This window comes from Melitaea cinxia, chromosome 4 (assembly GCF_905220565.1).
Source record: "Melitaea cinxia chromosome 4, ilMelCinx1.1, whole genome shotgun sequence".
Classification (NCBI taxonomy): Eukaryota; Metazoa; Arthropoda; class Insecta; order Lepidoptera; family Nymphalidae; genus Melitaea; species Melitaea cinxia.
The window spans coordinates 18381779-18403558 of record NC_059397.1 but is presented as its reverse complement, the minus strand read 5'-3'; the positions used below and the strand labels follow the sequence as shown (position 1 = coordinate 18403558).

The window sequence follows — 21780 nt, the reverse complement described above, 5'->3', positions numbered from 1 at the left end:
ACTTATCTTTGTCAGGACCTCGTAGAGCTTGATGGATATTAATTGGATCACTTTGATTCTCAGCATTTGACTGCATGCACAAGTTTGAGTAACCATAACGCTGTGGTGGTCGTTTGATCCTCTTGGGTTCTTCTGGGGGCGGAGTCTCATCTACATCCTGCAGTATAGATTTATTAGTCTGGTCAGTAATATCTGTGTGGTTACTATCATTTTCAAGTTCTACACTAGTGACTATATCAGACTCATCTATTTCACTTTTAATTTGTTGTGTTTTTGAGATTTCCCCCACTGAAACTGATATCCTATCATCTATGTTACTCTTTAAGTTTTCTTGGATTATGACATCCCTGCTCACAGACACACACTTCTTGTCTGGATCATAAATCCTATACCCCTTAACATTTTCAGCATAACCGACAAGAATATGTGGTTTCGACTTGGTGTCCCACTTAAGTCGTTTTTCCTTTGGGATATGCACCATAACCTGACTCCCAAAAATTCTGATGTGACTAAGATCTGGTTTTCTATTAGACCAGAACTCAAACGGTGTCATGTTCTGTAATCCCGATGCTGGTGACCTGTTTCTGAGATATACAGCTGTATTTACAGCCTCAGCCCAAAACCTTTTGGGTAGTCCAGCATCATACAACATGCAACGAGCCCTTTCCACGAGAGTTCGGTTCATACGCTCACTAATAGCATTTTGTTCTGGAGTGTATGTATTAGTTTTTTGATGAATTATACCAGCCTCAGCCAAATAACTGTCAAACAATGCATTACAGAATTCCAGACCATTATCAGTTCGAAATATTTTAATTTTCTTATTCTGTTGATTTTCAACTAAAGCTTTAAACTCTTTAAAATATTTGAACACTTGGTTCTTAGCCTTCAAAAAATAAACAAAGGTCATACGTGTGTAGTCATCGACAAAGATCAAGAAATATCTGCAGCCACCAATTGAAGTCACCTCCATGGGTCCGCACACATCTGCATGAATGGTATTAAGTACTTCACTACTCCTCATGCCCGCATGGTTAAACGGTAATCGTGACTGCTTCCCTTGACAGCATACAATACATGTAGTTTTGTCAACAACAGCTTTGTCTTTGAAGTCTACGCCTACAACTGCACCTTCCTTCATTTTATTAAGGTCACTGCTATTTAAGTGACCCAATCTGCGATGCCACAGTTCACTGTTTACACTATCAGATGTCGTGAACAAACAGTCGTGTCTATTCTCAACATTAAGTTTATAAACACCATCAACTAATCTGGCTTCTCCAACCAGTTGATTTCTACTGTTATAGATATAGCAACAATTTTTCTGAAAGTTCACTCTGTTTCCATTTTGAATCAATTTACTCACTGATAATAAGTTCGTAGCAATATTAGGCACACATAACACATCTTTTACTGTGATAGAATATTTGCATTTCGACGTGATCGTAACAATATCAACATCGCCTGAGCATAGCACAGCCATCACTGCTTTATTAGCCACTGTGATTTCCTTTATACTCGTATTCTTAGATGTTTCCCGAATATTGTTTACGTTTGAGGTTATATGCATACTTGCACCGGAATCCAAATACCAATCGTACTGTCTGAAGTTTCCGCTTAAAAATACTGCAGAAAATGCATTAGAATTCCTTATTTTCATATCTTGAACTTGTGTACACTTATTTTTATAGTGCCCGATCTGTTTACAACGATAACACTTGATAAATTTCTTTTTGCTATTTTTGACATCTGACATTTCGCCATCTTGATTGGTTTTATTGAACGACTTCGATTTTTGATTGACATGCTGGCGCCCTCTAGTATACAATGCAGTAGTTTCCGTCAAATCTTCACTTCCGGACATGTCTAATAATTTTGATTTTACAACATCCGCCGTAATGGCGATTCCGGAATGTTCGATGGCCATTAGCATTGGAAAGTATTTTTCGGGTAAACCTGCCAGCATTAAACAGCCAATCCACTCATCATTTACCAAAAACCCAGTTCTTGATAATTTCTGCCCCGTTTCAATAATTTGTGTAATGTAACTTGTCATTGAATCTGAAGTTTCGAGACGTATTGATATTAAATTCCTCAATAACATGATTCTTCTCGAAAAACCACAGTCATCAAACATTTGTTGTAATTTCTGCCATAGTTCTTTAGTAGTCAAAGCGCTCTTAATGTGTACATATAACGACGGATCTATGGTTAAAATCAACTTGGCTTTCGTCATGGCGTCGTCCGCCATGTTAGCTCCAACTCCTTCAGTTTTAAGAAAATTTGTCTTTCCTTCGAGTACTAACAGATTCTCGGCCGCGAACGCCCACTCACTATAATTTTCCCGACCTTTTAACTTCGGTACATTTGCAATAAATGAGTTCGTACTAGAAGCCATGTCTGTCAATCGACCACACCGCGTGTAGCACGGATACAAAGTCAAAAGTTCACTAATGTAATTATAACTTCGTAATCTTCCACTGTACACTATTACTCAGCCAACTAACTAAAACTATTCTTACTAAATAAAAAATGTGACTGGGCCCATAACCTAATAATTATAATTTAATAAAGACGACAAGTTTACACAATGGTGGCGAACAGCGAACTACTTTATACAATTAAAGGAAAGAGTTACAAAAGCTAATCATTCAATCAATTCAACAGATTACAATCAATATTCAATTACTCTACAACATCACCAATAGATGGCACCATTTGTTTCATTTGATGTATTATTATAACAGTTAGTTTCAACAATTGTGACCAAAACAAATTATACCAAATCAAAAATCAATAAAAATAACACTAAAATCAAAATCAACATACTAAAATTCAACCAAACCCAAAATTAAAATGATCACCAAACCAAATTTGTCCGGTACTTTATCTTAGACTGTATTGCTTATTTTTTTTTTTGTTTGTAAACAAATACGACGTAGTTAGTTATAATTAACTTATTACTTTCCAACGGGGCCTCAAATTTGTGTGTGCCCAAGGGACTCAATATGCCCAAAGAGAGTCCCGATTATTATTTAGCTGTGATCTTCTTAAGGCTGGCATACTTTTCCAGTTGGGCTGCTCCAGATTTTGAGCAGGATATATCCTGCTCTGCCGTAGTTCAGTGTATCTTGTAGTCTTTTTTAAAAAAAACTTTTAATGTGTTTTAATCCAGGTAAAGTATTGGCTCAACTGAATTTGTCTTTGAGGAACAAGAGCGAGCAGTACCCAGATGCTTTGAAGGCGATATTTCTTCTGAACAACACGCTGTATTTATTACAGGTAGGTATTTTTGATTGAAAATTTATATGGTAAAAACTTATAGAAATGTAAGTTTGTTTGAAAAATAATAAAAATTTAAGATTGTATTAGTGTATAACTTGTTCTCGTTCTAAAAGTAATTCTTATGAATTTCGGTTTAAATTTTTTAACCAAGTACTACCAATTTGTAATTTATTACTTCAATTGAAACTTGAATCTTCAGTTGAACACAAACAGTCTTTATCATCTATTAATTTCAGCTCTTTTGATAATTTTGACAAACCATTTTATTTTACAGGGTTTGCAGCGCAGTGGACTGTTAGACATATTGGTGTTGGCAGAACCGGAGTGTGAGGCCAACTACCGCGATATGATACAGGATTACAAAAACGCATATTTACAAAGGTACAATTACCCTCCCGATGAGAAAAAGATTGAATTAATTATTATATGTTCTATGTTTGTTTATAGCACAGTCTGTTTCTGCGGTAAACAACTTAATGCTTGGTAAAACAACCAACTGATATATAGTCTGTTCAACGACAAGAGATACCAAATGTAAACAAAGCCCATCATTTTTTTCGTTGCGACGACGGAACAAACAAAATATAGTCTATCTCTTTCTATCTTGTTTGTTTGCTATCTGCTGCACGTCTCTCTGCAAGGTCGAACGATATTTTAACTGGCCTTGAAAACAATCGGACCGCGTACGGCCCTTTGATTTTTAACCGACTTCCAAAAAAGGAGGAGGTTCTCAATTCGACTGTATTTATGTTACATCAGAACTTTTGACCGGGTAGACCGATTTCGACAAATTTTGTTTTAATCGAAAGGTGGTGTGTGCCAATTGGTCCCATTTAAATTTATTTGAGATCTAACAACTACTTTTCGAGTTATATCTAATAATGCGTTTTTACTTGGCGCTTTTTTCGTCGACCTACGTTGTATTATACCGCATAACTTTCTACTGAATGTACCGATTTTGATAATTCTTTTTTTGTTGGAAAGGGGATATCCCTTGTTTGGTACCGTGATAAGGAAACCAGGATCTGATGATGGGATCCTAGAGAAATTGAGGGAAACTCTCGAAAATCCGTAATAACTTTTTACTGGTTGTACCGATTTTGATAATTTTTAATTTAATCGAAAGCTGATGTTTATCATGTGGTCACATATAAATTTTATCGACATTTGATAACTACTTTTTGAGTAATCTTTGATAACGCGTAGTTGCTTGACTATTTTTTCGTCGATCTACGTTGTATTACTTGTCGATGTAATTGAAGTCGGTTTTTTTTTCGTTTGCGAGCAAACACAATTATGTATTATTTATTTTTATTTCATTTCGTGTCCTGAAGCGCTCGGGGTGATTTTTATATTTCGATAATTATTATTTAATAAGTATCAAATCTTAAATACATAATTATATTTAATTCAGTAGTTATCAAAATATAAATATATTATCTCTTGTCAATTTAGACAACGTGATTTCATCAGAAGTGATTTCTTCGGTCTAAAATATTTATAACGAAATTTGTTACAGCTGGAACAAGCTGTTATCCCATTTGGTGCTGGACGAGCCCCTGCCGGCCAAGCTGCGAGATAAAGACCGGCAGATGTTGAAGGATAAGTTTTCCGTTAGTTGAAAACTATTTTAGTTATGGGGTCGTAAGCATCCAAGGACGGGTTTTATTTTTGATGGTATGGGGGCCGGGGGGGGGGGGGTCTAGATGGTCATTACGTCAGCAATATTTATTTTATCTTTCTGGTTAATTTTTTTTTTTGCAAAATACATACTAAATGTTATGTTAGAAAGAACCGAAGTCGGGGAATTCCCGCACGCTCTATTCATCTCGATCGCTATTAATAATAATAACGAATCAGTGTCTTCAATTCTGTAATACTCGAATGACCCCTATTTGCAAATTTAATTTATAAACTCGATTTTAAAACAATTTAGATATTCATTTCGTTTAATAAATAAGAGGTCTCCAATCTTGTTCCATTGATGCCAAATTTTGATGTACATCGACGTGGTTTCATGTTCTTATAGTTGGGGAGCCCACGAGGCTAAATAGAGATTTACTTGAGCTCGACAAGCCGTATAAATATGGCTAAGCTGGCACATGGATACTTATTATGCGAGTATGACACGCTCAAATTGTTTAATTATTATCGGAATGCACACCTTTCTCTATGTAAATAACTTGCCATCGTCTGATCACTGGCCTTAGTCGACACGCTCCAGTTTTTCTAGTGATAGTTTTTTCTTACGTCATGTAACTAAACGTCATGTATGGGTACTCAACAAGATGCAATGTTACTCTGCCGCGCTCGAGTACATCCTAAAATCCCCACCTCGGCCACCTACTATTGAGTATATTGAGGACTCAAAATGAAACAGAGTTCTACTATTGTGCATTTGAGTATAAGTGTACCTCAGGCTTTCAACCGCGAGTGGGAAGAAACGACTCGCGCGCAACGTAGCTACAGTGTACCGGACGCGGAGCTGAGAGAAGCTTTGAAGAGAGACAACAAGCAAGCGATACTGCCGCCGTACACGTCGCTGTACGAACGCGCCCTCGCCGCGCCCTTCTCCAAGAACCCCGACAAGTACCTCAAGTACACGCCGCTGCAGGTGCGTACACCGTACCATAGAAAGCACTGCACTACTATATAAGCTGACACATGATATATACTGTCACATAAAAAATAAAACATTTATTTCTATAATCTTTGTTACAATTTATCACAGTCTTCCCAGTAAGTTGTCAGAGACATACATTGTATTTGGAAAAATAACATCAGCCAATACATGTGAGCCAGTATATCATCACATGAGCCAGTATATCATCACATGAGCCAATAAACTGCCACATGAGCCAATATACTGCCACGTGAGCCAATACACTGCCACGTGAGCCAAAACACTGTCACGTGAACCAAAACACTGTCACGTGAGCCAAAACACGCCCACACGAACCAATACACTACGACAAAATACATATTGATTGATGTCTAAATTTATTAAACATGTAAAACAAAATCTAAAAAAAAAAAATTAGTTTCGTATTTCTTATCTTTTTCCAGATTGGAGCTCAATTAGATGGATATTTCGACGAGGCTGCGTAAAGAAAATTACGAATTAAAAATTTTCATATTATTATATTAAAAAAAAAAAAATGTTTACTTAGTAAATAGGTGCTTATAGATATTATGTTATTAAATAAAATACATATTTATGGTTTATACTTTATTCACAAAGTTTATATATTTTTTTCTTAGTTCTTCGCCTTCTTCTTCTTCTTCTTTTTCTTTGGCCACTGAAACAAAGTAATTATGATAACACTTCACTTCAGCCTATAAGTAGTCCACTGCTAGACTTAGACCTCCCCAATTTATGATAACAACTTTAAAAAAATGTCACTATCATAGTCATAATAATGAATATCTAAAAAATAAAAAACAATAAAATCATTTTTTGCGACAAACAGACCAGAATCAAACGTGGAGTAAATTTCCTACTCTTTATTTTGATTGATTGATCGATTTAGCACGTAAACGTCCCACTACAGAGCATGACAAAGCCCCGTTTTTTCCATGAAGGAGATATTCATTTTTATTTTTTTTTACTAATTATATCAAAATATAGGATGTTAGATACTACGAGTATTAAAATAATATATGAATATACATCAAGCAAAATTTTGACACCAATAAAAACTAAGATAGAATTAATTTTATAAGAGCTCACAAACAAAATCTCTACATACATACATTGAACCATTTAGAAATGTAACAGTTGCTGAAGAAGGTCTAATGAATGATGAAAAAAATTATTTAGTATTATTTTGTTTACTTGGTTTTTTAAGCTACTAATAATATAACTCAGGGTATTTCTCTCGTGAGCCATAGAAATAGAAATGTTTGAAAACTGAGGAATAATAATTATTATTTTTCATATTTATACAAATTAGACATTCTTTCACAACTGTTTTGTTCAGTAGTTTTTGAGTCAAACGGTACAGTAATTCTCGATTTTAATTTTACTAACATGCCAATAATTCGTATTGAAAATTTCGTTTAGGGGCTCCATCTGTCAAAAAAAAAAAGTCCCTAATAAAGCAATTTTAAAGAAAAGCAAATAACTTATTTCTCTTTTCTTTACAATCTCAACCCACATCATTGTGGCCATGAGAACCAGAATAGGCCAAAATGTAAAGTTTATTATCGGTATGAAAAACTTATCAGTAAAAATAGAAGCAGATGGCAGACAGGATAAACTTAAAGGTACAGTCAGATTCAAAAATATTTTTCTATATAAACAATTTAAAATAAATTTAAAATATTTTTCTTTATAAACAGTCCCATTATTAAAAAATAACTAATTTTAAGCTTACCAATTAACTCGAAATCAGAAAATAAAACTGAGATGGGGTACTGCAGGAAATATCCTGCTCAAAATATGGAAGATCAGAAGATCACAGCAAAATTATCAAGCAATGTTGTTTCTGTGGTGAGTAAGATGACCAGAGCGCCTGGGGTATTAGAGGTAGGGTCAGCAGGTACTACGGTAACTGCTTACCATCAGGTGAGCCATACGCTTGTGAGACTTAAGGTTTAGTTACAAGTTATAATTTAGGAACTAATTTAAAATTTGTCAACTAATTTTTAGTTTGTTCTGGTTCTCATGGCTAGTGATGGAAGGTAGTTGCAATTTATCGCAGTTGAAGCCCCAAACGTCACTATACGTTACAGTTGTAATTCGGTGTTTAGTATGGGAGTGCTAAGCGCGTCCAACCTTGCTACCCGCGCCGCCCGTCTCTGCTTCCGCTTCCAACTAACAAACAAACACCAAGAACATACAACTTGCATATATTTTATTATGCCTTTATATTTATCCAATCTTCGATTTGACACAATTATAACATCTGATAACTAAAAAAGCCCCAAATCTGATGTTATTGATAATAAGTAGAGAAAATCACATTTTTTTTTTGATATTTTTGTTCATACAAGTAATGTATTTTTGGTAGAAGACCGAACCTAAGTCGATCTTCACCGAGCTGATAAAATATAATGAAACATACTTTATAATAAATTTAGTATATGAGTAGTATAGTTCGCGTCATGTAAAAAGAACGCTGAAAGAAACTGGAGGGGGTGCGTTTGCGCATGGGTATACTCGCGCACAAGTACTACTGTTTTATTTTTTAATTAGGCTTTCACTTGCGGCTTCGTATAATGGTTATTGGTAGGTACATTAAAAAATACTAGAAATACCAGTGCGAATAATTCGGACTAATTAAGTATAGTAATTATCACTTTACAAAATCACAATTTTTTTTTAAACAAAAGCAATAACAAATTTTTTAGTTATTGAAATGTTGTATTCAAAAATATTAATTATCTGTACTCTCGATATTCGTATCTTAATAGTTTTTATATGTTTAAAATTATAAATTGATATTTGTTTTTTAGTGAAATAAATAGTAAATGGAGAATTTTGTAATTTAAAACTTTTGTGCGCGATAATCGCGATAATATTTTGAGTCGACGTCGAACTGTCCAACCAATAGCACACCGGCAAGCATGCGACACGTGATAAACACGGCCGTCCCCTACCCCGTACCACCAAATAGACCGATAAATCGCTTCTGCGCAGCTTCAAGGCCAGCGTTCTTTTTACATGACGAATTTTTTTAATTATTAAAAAAAAAAAGTTTTAATTGAAAATTGCAACATCAATATAATAAGAAATTATTAATCTGAATTTATAGTATGACACGTATAAATTGGGTGCGATCCCAAGTAAGTTCGGATCTTAGACCATTTACTTTTGATAATTTTTGACAATTCTACTGATGATCTAAATAGAATGTAAAAAAAAAATAACTTTCTTTTCTTGCATAATTAGTTCACACATAATTTAGATGAAATCGCAATGCAAATATTTAAGGTTAACATTGAAAATCAATAATGAAACAACTTTTTCGGATTTTTTCGCGGTTTATGAAGTTTTTTAAATGTCCGACGTCTCGGATACTTTACAAACACCATGGTCACGGGAGAACTCTGAGAAAAAGTTGTTACATTATAATGAGTAAAATTTGCGTTGAACATTAGGAAACAATATTGACAATCAAATGATCTCAGAATACAGTATCGATGTGAATTATTTTTTCGTGTGATCAATCTAACCTTTCTCAATATTTTATAATTAAAATGACATCGATTAAGCTTAAAATTTATCACAGGATAGGTCTTAAATATTTTAAACTTGAATATTTCTCAATTATATTGAATAGGGTAAGTAGGTTAAATTTGGTGCAAATTAAAACGCAGTTTGTTGTTCGTATAATGTGTTATGGTAAAGGGTATTGTTGTGCTGCTTTGTGTTCTATTGTTAGGAATAGTGTGTTGTGGTGTAGTGTACCGAGTCCGTAATCGACATTCTAAGTTTAAGTTGAACACAAAAATTGTAATTAGTAAACACATTTGTTGAGTGGTGTAAAGTGTAGTGTATAGTACAGCGTGAAGTACGGTGTACAGTGTAATGTACAGTGCAGTGTACAGAGTAGTGTACAGCGTAGTGTGCAGTTTAGTGTACAGTATGTGTTGTGTGTGTACAGTATGTGTTGTGTGTGTACATTATGTGTTGTGTGTGTACAGTATGTGTTGTGTGTGTACAGTATGTGTTGTGTGTGTACATTATGTGTTGTGTGTGTACAGTATGTGTTGTGTGTGTACAGTATGTGTTGTGTGTGTACAGTATGTGTTGTGTGTGTACAGTATGTGTTGTGTGTGTACAGTATGTGTTGTGTGTGTACAGTATGTGTTGTGTGTGTACAGTATGTGTTGTGTGTGTACATTATGTGTTGTGTGTGTACAGTATGTGTTGTGTGTGTACAGTATGTGTTGTGTGTGTACAGTATGTGTTGTGTGTGTACAGTATGTGTTGTGTGTGTACATTATGTGTTGTGTGTGTACAGTATGTGTTGTGTGTGTACAGTATGTGTTGTGTGTGTACAGTATGTGTTGTGTGTGTACAGTATGTGTTGTGTGTGTACAGTATGTGTTGTGTGTGTACAGTATGTGTTGTGTGTGTACATTATGTGTTGTGTGTGTACAGTATGTGTTGTGTGTGTACAGTATGTGTTGTGTGTGTACAGTATGTGTTGTGTGTGTACAGTATGTGTTGTGTGTGTACAGTATGTGTTGTGTGTGTACATTATGTGTTGTGTGTGTACAGTATGTGTTGTGTGTGTACAGTATGTGTTGTGTGTGTACAGTATGTGTTGTGTGTGTACAGTATGTGTTGTGTGTGTACAGTATGTGTTGTGTGTGTACATTATGTGTTGTGTGCGTACCTGCAGAGCCCGCGGCGGCGCGCGCGCGGTCCGTAGCGCGGGTCGCCGCGACACGAACTGCTGGTGAGGAGTGAAGGCACACGGAGCTATGCGACGCATTCTGTGGACACAACATTGCAGCGGTGGAGGATATACTAGGATAAATAAATAAACGGTTCACACTCAACGGTAGAGTAGGATTTACTCTTGTTTTGTGGGAGTCCAGAAACACAAGAAATAATACACATACAAAAACGCCCAGACCACGACAAACATCTATATGGCCAATACAAATATCTATCGTGAGCGGGGATCGAACCAGCGACCGCAAGAGCAACAGCCAGTAATGTAGCAGATGTACAAACGCGTCGGCAAATTAACTGTTTAAAATGTCAATATCAAGTGTTCATTTCCACATTTAAATTTTCTCACAATTTTTTTCTTTCAGCTGAAGGAAATCGGTCATGTTATTCTCAATTTATGGCGCGACCAAAGGGAATAGGGATTAATTTATATTAAAATAGATTAATATGTACTTGTGGAAAGGCAGTAGCACGGTTGTAAGCGTGGGCGGTGTTTTCAGCGTGTCGGCCTCGTCTTCTCCGATAGAAATGTCGAAGTTCAGACGAAGGTCTCGCGCTGAACACTTAGACGCATACAGCAGCGCGTTACTGCCGTGAGTTGGCTGTAATAACAATAATAATATCGTATGTTTGCACACACGGCAGAAGTGAAACTTCTCAAAAGTAGCGTACGAGAGATTTTTGAAGTAAAACTTCTTTACGCAAGCTTCACTTGGGGAGTGAACTGGTAAATGCATGACGAGAGCGTTATGAAAAGTGTGCTCGGGCGAGGCGAACGGAAATTGAGAGGGAGATATAAGTTAGTGAAGACAGGAAGAGAGAAAGTTACGTTTCATATATTACTGTAGAAAAGAAGTAAAGAAGTTTTACTTCAGTCGTGTAGTCTAAAGCACACTCGTTTTTGTTTTACCGAGGCTATAAAATGTTTCACTTCATAAACGAAAATAAATCTTAAAACTAATGTCACACCTTAACGGGATACATTATCGACTTTGTTTCTTGAGTTTTAACAATCCTGTTAAATAAACTTCTCTTACTGAACTAGGGAAAACCTTTTTTTTACGTGGGGAAAATCCTCATGGATACCCCTCCAACGCGACCAGAGAGGTTATGTCAGACTTTTACTGATCAAAAACCACCACGTGTGTTCCAAAAACGATAAAGTTATTCAGTTTAAATCGGAAAGCCACATGCAGAACCACAGACTATAAAATTCGATCCCGAAACTTTCTAATCCCGGGATCCCGGGATCCCGGAATTTCGGAATCCTGGAGTTGTATATGTAATCAAGTGGGACCATATGATATATGAATTTCTCACTTTTCCGAACCAGTACCTCGTGCCTTAATATGTAATGTCCGGGCAGTAGTCCTTGTAGCTGTGCAAATGCCGAGTGTAGGATATTTGTCACGTCATTCATGACAGAGTCATTTTTCCTTTTTATTTCATCAAAATTACTCTTTTCAAATGTCGCCACTTCCCCTGTGGCGCCGTCGATTCTTACTGAAATAATACAAATTAATTTAATAATACAATCTTATAAAACTACTTTAAAAATCTTGAATAGCTTGTTTGTTTAAGCGCATAAATCTCAGGAACTGGTTGGATTTAATATATGAATGATGAAGACTTATGGCTATAAGCTATCGTTTTGTCAAATCAACGCTTGTGAACCCGCAGGACACAGGTAGTTTAATATTAAAATTACCACATATTCATTCATTCATTCATTACAGCCTATACAGTCCACTGCTGGACATAGGCCTCCACAAGTTTACGCCAAAAATAACGTCAACTCATGTGTTTTGCCCACAGTCACCACACTGGGCAGGCGGGTTGGTGACCACAGGGCTGGCTTTGTCACACCGAAGACGCTGCTGCCCGTCTTCGGCCTGTGTGTTTTAAAGCCAGCAGTTGGATGGTTATCCCGCCACCGTTTGGCTTTTTAAGTTCCAAGGTGATAGTGGAACTGGGTTATCCCTTAGTCGCCTATTACGACACCCACGGGAAGAAAGGGGGTGGCTTCTTTAGTACCGTAGCCACACAGTACACACATATATGAGTATTTTTTTGACAAGGCAGCAGTCAAGATGATTAGTAAAATAACGATGATCTCAAGCAGTGTTGCGAACGAGGAGCTCTTGGGGGGTAGGAGGGTCAAGGGTAGAGTTGGCAATGCGCTTATAGTACTGCTGGCCCATAGAAGACATTCACAGGCTACGGTTTCCGTTTATCATGAGCATACGTTTATTTATCAACATAGTGGTCCAAAAATATATTAACTAATAAATCATAATACCATTAATCAGAGAAGCGTTCTTCCTCAAATACAGCGACAGCGCTAAGCTTCTAATTTTTTCTTTCGACTGTTCACTTGCGCCCAAGTCCAGCTGATACTCTGATATCGGTTCTAATATGACTTCACCGCTTTTATCCTAAAATATAAAATCTAAAATTAGTACTAGTGCAAGTAAAACTAAAAATTATCCCTGGAGTTAAATACGTGTTGTATATTTAGTCCACAATCGGTCGGACAACTGGCGACAAAGGTTTAATCAAATAATTCGAATTTTTAAAGAAACCGCTTTAACATATCACAAATAAAAACGAGTGTTCTTTAGACCACACGACTGAAGTAAAACTTTTTTAGCAATATGCCTACACTGTGTCTTAGATATACGAAACGTCTCGCAATGAGAGAAAGAGAGAAAAAATGAGTGCTCGCACCTCTCCTATTCCGTTCGCCTCGCCCGATCACACTTTTCGTAACGCTCTAGTCACGCATTCACCAGCTCACTCCGAAAGTCAAGAGTGCGTAAGTTTTAGTTTAATAAGAAAGCAGACAAACTCACCCTAACTTTATGCGAACAGTGTACTACAACGTCGAACATTTCCCCCGTCTCTCTGTTCCGAACCTGCCACTTCTTGAACGACCTCGGCGGCGGCCTCTCGAATACTGTGTCTAGAATATTTCACAATATAATTGTGTTTGCTTTGTAAAAGTTCTGAAGTAACATACATAAAAAAAATACAGTCGAATTGAGAACCTCCTCCTTTTTTGGAAGTCGGTTAAAAAAATAAACGCTTCACACCCAACAACGCCCAGCTTTTTTAACTTTTCACGGAAAGAGAAATGAAAAATAAATATTGTTTTAAAAAATCAACATTGCTCCCAAAACTATCAAGACTAATAATTAAATAATAAGATTATTGTGCATCGATCAATTCGACCGTATATTTCTTTTATGTGTGTTCGCGGATAACTTCGTCGGATATGAACCGATTTTGCTGATTTTTTTGGTTGACAGGAGATATCCCAAGGGTACCACGATAAGGAAACTAGGATCTGATGATGGCATCCCAGAAAAATCGAGGGAAACCCTCGAAAATCGTGGTGACGACTAGTGCGTTTGTTAATTTATTTCGTCTACTTACCTTGTATTAATTGTCGATGTAATTGAAGTCGGTTTTTTTCGTTTACGAGCAAACAATTATCTATGGTGCTATAAATACTACTATTATTGATTATGGGATGATACAGCCATCACCCTTAGGACAACTATTTGTGTGAGCCATACAGATTTTGGTCCCTATTTGGGCGTGTTGTGTACATGTGTGTATGGAGGTTAGTTGAGTTCATACCTTTACAATTACACGTGTAGAATTCAACGTCGCTTGCTGTTTTTTTATTCTGTTTGTCGCTTTTTTCGCTTGTATGTGTTAGATTTTCAGTCTCTATTGTATTGTTGAATGGTTCGAAATTATCTTCTGTACTTTGAGAATTCTCTGTAAAACAACAATATATATATATATATATATATACATACTAGCTGACCCCGCAAACGTTGTTTTGCCATATATTTTATTAATCTTTTCAATCCCCTCCCCCTTGATTCAGGGGAATGAAAAATAAATGTTAGCCGATTCTCATACCTACCCGATATGCACATACTATTTTATATTTTATTAAACCTCTTAACCCTTATAACTTAGGGGTATGAAAAATAGATATTGTTCGATTCTCAGACCTATCGAATATGCACAAAAAATTTCATGAGAATCGGTCAAGCCGTTTCGGAGGAGTTTAACTACAAACACCGCGACACGAGAATTTTATATATTAGATAGATTTTACGACTAGGTCGGCAAATAAGCGTACGGCTCACCTGATGGTAAGCGGTTACGGTACTGTTGCCGACTCCACTCCAATCTCCAAAAAAGTAAGAAGAGGAAAAGAAGGAAATTTTATTTACATAATCCCAATGTTACGGAATTTTTGATACTTCATCCTGGGATATTTGGATTGGAATATAGATTCTAAATGGATTAAATTAAATTATCAAAATGGGTACCGACCGTCTATACACAAGCTATTATCTTCTTCGTCAGAAGACAAGTCTAAGTTATCGGTGAAAATGTTCGTCTTGTTCAACTCTTGACCAGTTTCTTGACAGTCTTTGTCTTTGTAGTGCATTTTGTATTTTTCTGTCGGTCTGAAACATTTTTTCATCAGTAATGAAAGCTTTATATTACTATTCCAAAATACAATAATGGCTTCACCAATACGGCTAAATTTTATTTTATTTTGTAATATTTATTCCATAAATTTCATACACGCACGCACGCACGCACACGCACACACATCAGCCTATCGCAGTCCACTACTGGACGTAGGCCTCCACAAGTTCGCGGCAAAAATTGAACGAACTCATGTGTTTTGCCCATAGTCAGCACGCTGGGCAGGCGGGTTGGTGACCGCAGGACTGGCTTTGTCGCACCGAAGACGCTGCTGCCCGTCTTCGGCCTGTGTATTTCAAAGCCAGCGATGGTTATCCCGCCATCGGTAGGCTTTTTAAGTTCCAAGATGGTAGCGGAACTGTGTTATCCCTTAGTCACCTCTTACGACACCCACGGGACGAGTGAGAGGGAGGTGGCTATATTCTTTGCTGCGGTAACCACACAGCTAAGTTTCCTATATAACCAAAAATTAAGACAATAGAGTGAGTTTGAATAGTAAAATCTCTGAAATAACGACTTTTTAAGCTTTACACGTTTGATAGATTGCAAAACAGGAAATTTGTTAGGGACAATAATAAATAAATAAATATCTATATCATACACACACAGTCGTCTGTTCCTACAGTAACCAAGTTAATGCTTGAGTTATAGGTAGCAGCCGACTGACATACATATAAAATAAATACAGGAATCGAACCCCTAACCCTCGGAGTAAAAGCAGGGTCACTACAAACTGCGCCATCGGGCTAGTCCGAATTATACTTACGGTATGAGTGTATATTGCAGTAAATGTCTGAAGGCCTTGTACGTTCTCGTCAGAACTGACTCTTTATTTGTTGAGAACTCGCTTCCCAATACAACCACATTTGTCGTTTCACCGTCTACGAGTAAAAATTTAAGTTCAAACAATGGTAATAACTTTATTATGAAACCTATTATTAAATATCATTAAAATGTTCAAACATTGTTTCACCCATTTGCTGTTCAAGTGTATCTTCTACATAAGTTACTGTGTTATGTTTAGGAGGTGAACAGTTTCTTAGAGCCTGCTCCATTCTCAACTAATAAATATATAAAAGCCTGTATCTAATAACGTTATACATAGCTTATTAGCAACTATTAAACCAGGCTCTTTAAAACAATTATGAGTTAAAAATACATAAGAACTATAAGAAAAAATAAAAAAAAATAAAATAGTTGAAATCACTTAAATTGAAGTCTTAATTTATATAAAACATATATATATATATATATATATATATATATATATATATATATATATATATGTGTGTGTGTATAAGTAAATAATAGATTACACTATATGACTGTAAACTCACCGGGACCAAGAGTCGCAGACACGGACACAGGAATGTTCCAAGTCTTATCCAGCTCTACGAGACACTTCAGTGCGTTCTCACTAGACACATACTGGCAGTTGTTGTCCAGAGCGAACTGCGCCAGTTCCCGCTGGACCTCCGTGAATGGAAGTATCGACACTGTTTTTTCAGCTGAAACAATAATAATAATTATTGAAATACTTAAGAAATTAAGTTTATATTTCCATACTCGATTCAGATTATTTTATATTCGAATTAGATTATATCATACTTGACTTAGAATTCGTATCCTAGCAGTCACCATGTTGTCACCAATTGAGTGTCTCGGATGTTTATGAAAACATGTCTATAGTTACATGTCCAGTTTATTAACACTCAATATATTAATAGTTATTATAAATTATCTTATATATAAAATTCTCGTGTTACAATGTTAGTTACAATACTTCTCCGAAACGGCTGGACCGATTTTTATGAAATTTTGTGTGCATATCGGATAGGTCTGAGAATCGGCCAATATCTATTTTTCATACACCTAAGGGGGAATTAAGGGGGTTAATAACATATAAAGCAAAACAACGTTTGCGGGGTCAGCTAGTATCTCTCTAATATAAGGATAGGTGTATATATTATTATGTCACCGACAAGTCGCCGGGTCCCACAATCAATGAAGGCTTCTAGCTTATACTGTAACAAATTAGATATAATCTATGTATTTATGTATAGGTCTTTTTTTAAAACCATTATCCTGAAGTGCACAGGGCCAGTGTCTCTCACAATATTTTTATCATCATTCCAGCCTATTGTAGTCCACTGCTGGACATAGGCCTCCACAAGTTCGCGCCAAAAATGCGTGAACTCATGTGTGTTGGCCATAGTCACCACGCTGGGCAGGCGGGTTGGTGACCGCAGGGCTGGCTTTGTCGCACCTAAGACGCTGCTGCCCGTCTTCGGCCTGTTGTTTCAAAGCCAGCGGTTAGATGGTTATCCCGCCATCGGTCGGCTTCTTAAGTTCCAAGGTGGTGGTGGAACTTTGTTATCCCTTAGTCGCCTCTTACGACACCCACGGGAAGAAAGGGGGTGGCTATATTCTTTTTTTGTGCCGTAGCCACACAGCACAATATTTTTATACAACACCAAAACTAAGACAATTTAAAAAAAAAACAATATTTACTAATTGGTGATGAGTGGTGGGTGATGAGTTTAAAAAGCCATTAGTAGAAAACTGTAATTTGTACACTTGGCTATATCTAATATATAAAATTCTCGTGTCATGGTGTTAAACATTGAACTCCTCCGAAACGGCTCGACCGATTTTAATAAAATTTTGTGGGCATATCTGTGGGTAGGTCTGAGAATCGGCCAACATCTATTTTTCATACCCCTAAGTTATAAGGGGGGGGGGGATTAAGCGGGTTAATAAGATATATGGCACAGCAACGTTTGCGGGGTCAGCTAGTAAATATTATTTTAGCTTTACTAACAAATTATTTATTAAATACAATATACAAGCATATTTATTATATTTTTGCAATATGCCTTGCCACAATATTGTCACTCATCACAACGACGAGACCGGTGATCCTTCAGAGATAAGTACACTCTTACTAGCTTCAATGTTCTATCAATTTGTATTATGTTAATTCGATAATATTTTAATCAATACTTACTGGGTAATATGAATCTGCAAGGATGCTTGTTACATGGCTCCGGGACGGGACAAGGTCGCATTACAGTTAGTTTCTTAGTTATAGGTCTACATTCTATGTGAGGTAACATTTTTATATCTGCCTGTGAACCAAAAATATAATTTAGAAGACTTGTAAACAAATGATTTCTTTTTATGAATTTGATATTGTGTCATGATATTATTATCAAATCACATTTTTGGTAAGTATTCATATTCTATAACTTTATTTTACTCTATAATAAAAATAGTTTCAATTAAAATTATTGAAATCTTTCATATCACACAAATAGTTAGCAAAATTGTTTTACAATTATAATCAGAATATTATTCTATTAGCAGTATTGTGTTCCTGTTGGTAAGTAAGGTGATCAGAGCTCCTGGGGGGATTGGGGATTGGGTCGGCAACGCGCTTGTGATGCTTCTGGTGTTGTAGGCGACTATAAGCTACGGTAATCTCTTACCATCAGGTGAGCCGTACGCTTGTTTGTCGACCTAGTGGTATAAAAAAAAAAATGATAATAATTTAAAAGTATGATAACGACTATATGTTTGCAATATGGTTATAGATTTTTTCTGCTTAAAGTATGGGGCAGCTACTAGGGGACTACTTCTGGGACTAGGGTAGACCTCGACCTTATAGAAGATAACAGCTAAATAATAATAACTATAAAAGAAAATGTACAGTAAAATCATATCTATACTTAGTATAACATATATAGGTGTGCACGAATATAATTTAAAAAAAAAAGAAAAAAAAAAATTTTTTTGCACGTTAGCACTCTTAGTATAGAATAGTCTTGTTCAGTGGACTCGCATCGATTTTTAGAGACTATAAGGCTAGTTCCTAAGTTTTCTAAAGTTACAGTGAAGTACTGATGAGTTTAAAATTTTTTTTAAAAAATATGGAATAATAAAAGCACGGGCATTTTAAGCCTGTGGACATATTACTTACATTAAAAAAAAACAGCTAAATAATACTGCTTTGAAGTAGTATTATTGGTACCTGTTGGTGAATAAGGTGGCCAAAGCTCCTGGAGGGATTGGGGATAGAGTCGGCAACGCACTTGCGATGCTTCTGGTGTTGTAGACGTCTATAAGCTACGGTAATCGCTTACCATCAGATAAGCTGTACGCTTGTTTGTCGACCTAGTTATGTAAAAAAAAGTTTATCAGTGTTCTATTTACATAAAACTGAAATTCCATCATGTGACTAAACTACACCTTCCATTTGAATGATTTAATTGTATACAGCTTAGCAATTGTATCTAGTACTAGATTTTTGCGAAATTTTAACTGTTTACGCAGCGCACGCAGCAGAAGCTTTCAAAAGAAAAAAGAAAACTCCAATTTTGAAACATTTTTCATTGGTGCTCCGCTCCTATTAGTTTTAGCGTGATCATATATGGCCTTATAGCCTACTTCGATAAATAGGCTAACTAGTACTGAAAGAATTTTTCAAATCGAGCCAGTAGTTTCTAAGATTAGCGCATTCAAACAAACAAACAAACTCTTCAGCCTTATTAGTATGGATATGTATTTTAATTTCGATAGTAACTTACATTAACTATTTCCTTGTCAAGAATCATATCAAATGTACTATTTCTTGTTTCTAGAGGTATCTGTGCTGCAAAATCAAACACTTTCGGATATGACTCCATTTCTTTAGCTTTCATCTTGAATCTTGCTTCGTACACCGTTTCTATTTGTGGTTTCGGTTGTAATGCTCTGATACAGTGATTACTGGTCCACATAGTTTTGGCCCACTCAATGTATTCTTTTTGCTCCTTTTCGTAAACAGGTCTCAACTCCTGAAATTATTTTACGAATAAATTGGAGTACAGTCAACAAACAAGCAAAAAAATCTCTTACTTGCAAATTAAATTAATTATTCAAGACCTAATTTTATATTAATCTACTTAGTTAAAATATAAGATACAATAAAAGATCCAAACTTTTGAAATAAAAATAAAATCACGAAAATATTAATACAAAACAAAAATCAGACAGAAATTACTCTTGAGTGGTAAAATTACTTATGTACAATTGTTTTTTTACTGTGTATGTTTGTATTTTAGTTTACAACATCATTATTAAAACATATCCATAAGTAATTAGTTTTACCTCGAAAACCCTATGATCCAGTTTCGTTGGTCTTGGAATAACCACCTGATCGAGTACATCAGGATACTGGGCACAGATCACCCTCAGTAGTTGGTAATGTTGGTGACCCGTCAGAGCTGATAGCTTTGGGTATTGTATCATCGAAAGACAAGGTACATACACGTGGAACTGTTTGTTTTGCTGAAAGAATATTAATACCAATAGTACCTATTATAAATGAAAATATATAATTACTGTTAGTGGATTCAATAAGGTTTCTTTTTAATCAACTAGATTGGCAAACAAGCCATAGCTCATCTAATGGTAAGCTTACAGACGCCAATAACACCAGAAGCATTGCAAGCATGTTTCTGACAAATTTATAGATATTAATGATGTCAACTAATTTTGTACCTGTTTTTATTACCTTTACTTAAGACTATTAGATTTTCATTGTACAATTTATGTAATTGCCTTGTTTAAATATGTCTTTTGTTATAACTGTAATAAATTAAATAAAATCTGTTCTCATTTAATCAAAATTCTTAGTCTCAATACTACTAATAAGCTTACAAAAGACATTGATTTTAAGCTTACGTTTTTTTTCTTAGCAAATACTTCGTCCCAATCGATGGTAGGTGTCTCATCTTCTGAATCACTAGAAATTAATGGATCATGGAATTTATTTCGGAGTATTCTCTCTGTCACACTGTTGTCGATATCACGTTCTTGTAGAAAATGTGATTCTGGTTTAGAATAGCACCTAAAACATGTGTTTTCTTTGTTATATCACACAATATTAGATACAGTTCTATGATGAGTGTGGTGAAATTAAATAAATTAGGACATTAACAAACGATCTGGTAAAAAAATCGATACCTAATTCCTTTTTTAATTAAAATAAAAATCTTTAACCGTTTTGTACATAAATAAAAAGAAAAGTTTTGTTAGTGTTATAAGCAGATTTTCAAAGTAGTTTTTTTTTTTAAATTAATGAAAGGATAAAAACAATTTTAAGCTTCTGACTTTTCAAGACTACCTTTCCGCATTAGAATTAAAATACTAATATTGCTTGTTTCTATATTTTATATTAATTACGTTTTCATTAGGAATGATGAATTTAATATTTACTGTTTTATTTGTCTAAAGACTGCAGTTCAGTATTTACCGTGTTATTTATCTAGAAATGTAGTATTAACTCACCAGTCAAACTGTCTTATATGTTCCATTGTGGTTTATAATGGTCAAACAAAACACTTTGATATATTTATTGATCACAAATGCAGATGCGTTAAAAAAAATACATCACAGATAAATTAATTATAAAGTATTTTAAATTAATCAGTAATTCTATATTTTTTTCTACAGTGATAGCGTTGTTTTTTTTTCTTTTTTGACGTTTTCGCATTTCGCAAATATGATTTGACATTGACATTGTTAAA

The 21780-nt window shown here is 35.4% G+C and overlaps 2 protein-coding genes across 2 annotated transcripts in view; one reads left to right on the top strand and one right to left on the bottom strand.

The window, feature by feature from the left end:
- The window catches only part of LOC123670345 (exocyst complex component 7), an 18690-nt gene extending 12208 nt beyond the window's left edge, over positions 1 to 6482 (top strand). The window contains exons 13-17 of the mRNA XM_045603843.1: positions 3176 to 3282; positions 3560 to 3666; positions 4805 to 4898; positions 5705 to 5899; positions 6352 to 6482. Of these exons, the coding sequence (XP_045459799.1) occupies positions 3176 to 3282; positions 3560 to 3666; positions 4805 to 4898; positions 5705 to 5899; positions 6352 to 6393 (545 nt within the window). The 3' untranslated portion in view covers positions 6394 to 6482. The remainder of the gene's footprint in view (positions 1 to 3175; positions 3283 to 3559; positions 3667 to 4804; positions 4899 to 5704; positions 5900 to 6351) is intronic.
- LOC123670458 lies at positions 6476 to 21780 on the bottom strand. Its single transcript, XM_045603952.1, has 16 exons — positions 21542 to 21780; positions 20936 to 21101; positions 20360 to 20539; positions 19798 to 20046; positions 18219 to 18339; positions 16549 to 16719; positions 15978 to 16092; positions 15050 to 15186; positions 14336 to 14479; positions 13546 to 13655; positions 12993 to 13128; positions 12030 to 12196; positions 11147 to 11295; positions 10632 to 10731; positions 6553 to 6584; positions 6476 to 6512 (listed from the first exon to the last, which is right to left on the bottom strand). The coding sequence occupies exons 1-16, from the start codon at positions 21565 to 21567 to the stop codon at positions 6476 to 6478; spliced, it is 2040 nt and encodes a 679-aa protein (XP_045459908.1). The 5' UTR covers positions 21568 to 21780.

Bases quoted from the DNA above. Each gene is read 5' to 3' on its own strand.
- LOC123670458 (XM_045603952.1), bottom strand. From the start codon at position 21,567: ATGGAACATATAAGACAGTTTGACTG. The intron at 21,102-21,541 runs GTGAGTTAATAC...CACATGTTTTAG, and splicing joins CATATAAGACAGTTTGACTG to GTGCTATTCTAAACCAGAAT. The intron at 12,197-12,992 runs GTATTATGATTT...GTATTATTTCAG, and splicing joins GAACGCTTCTCTGATTAATG to TAAGAATCGACGGCGCCACA.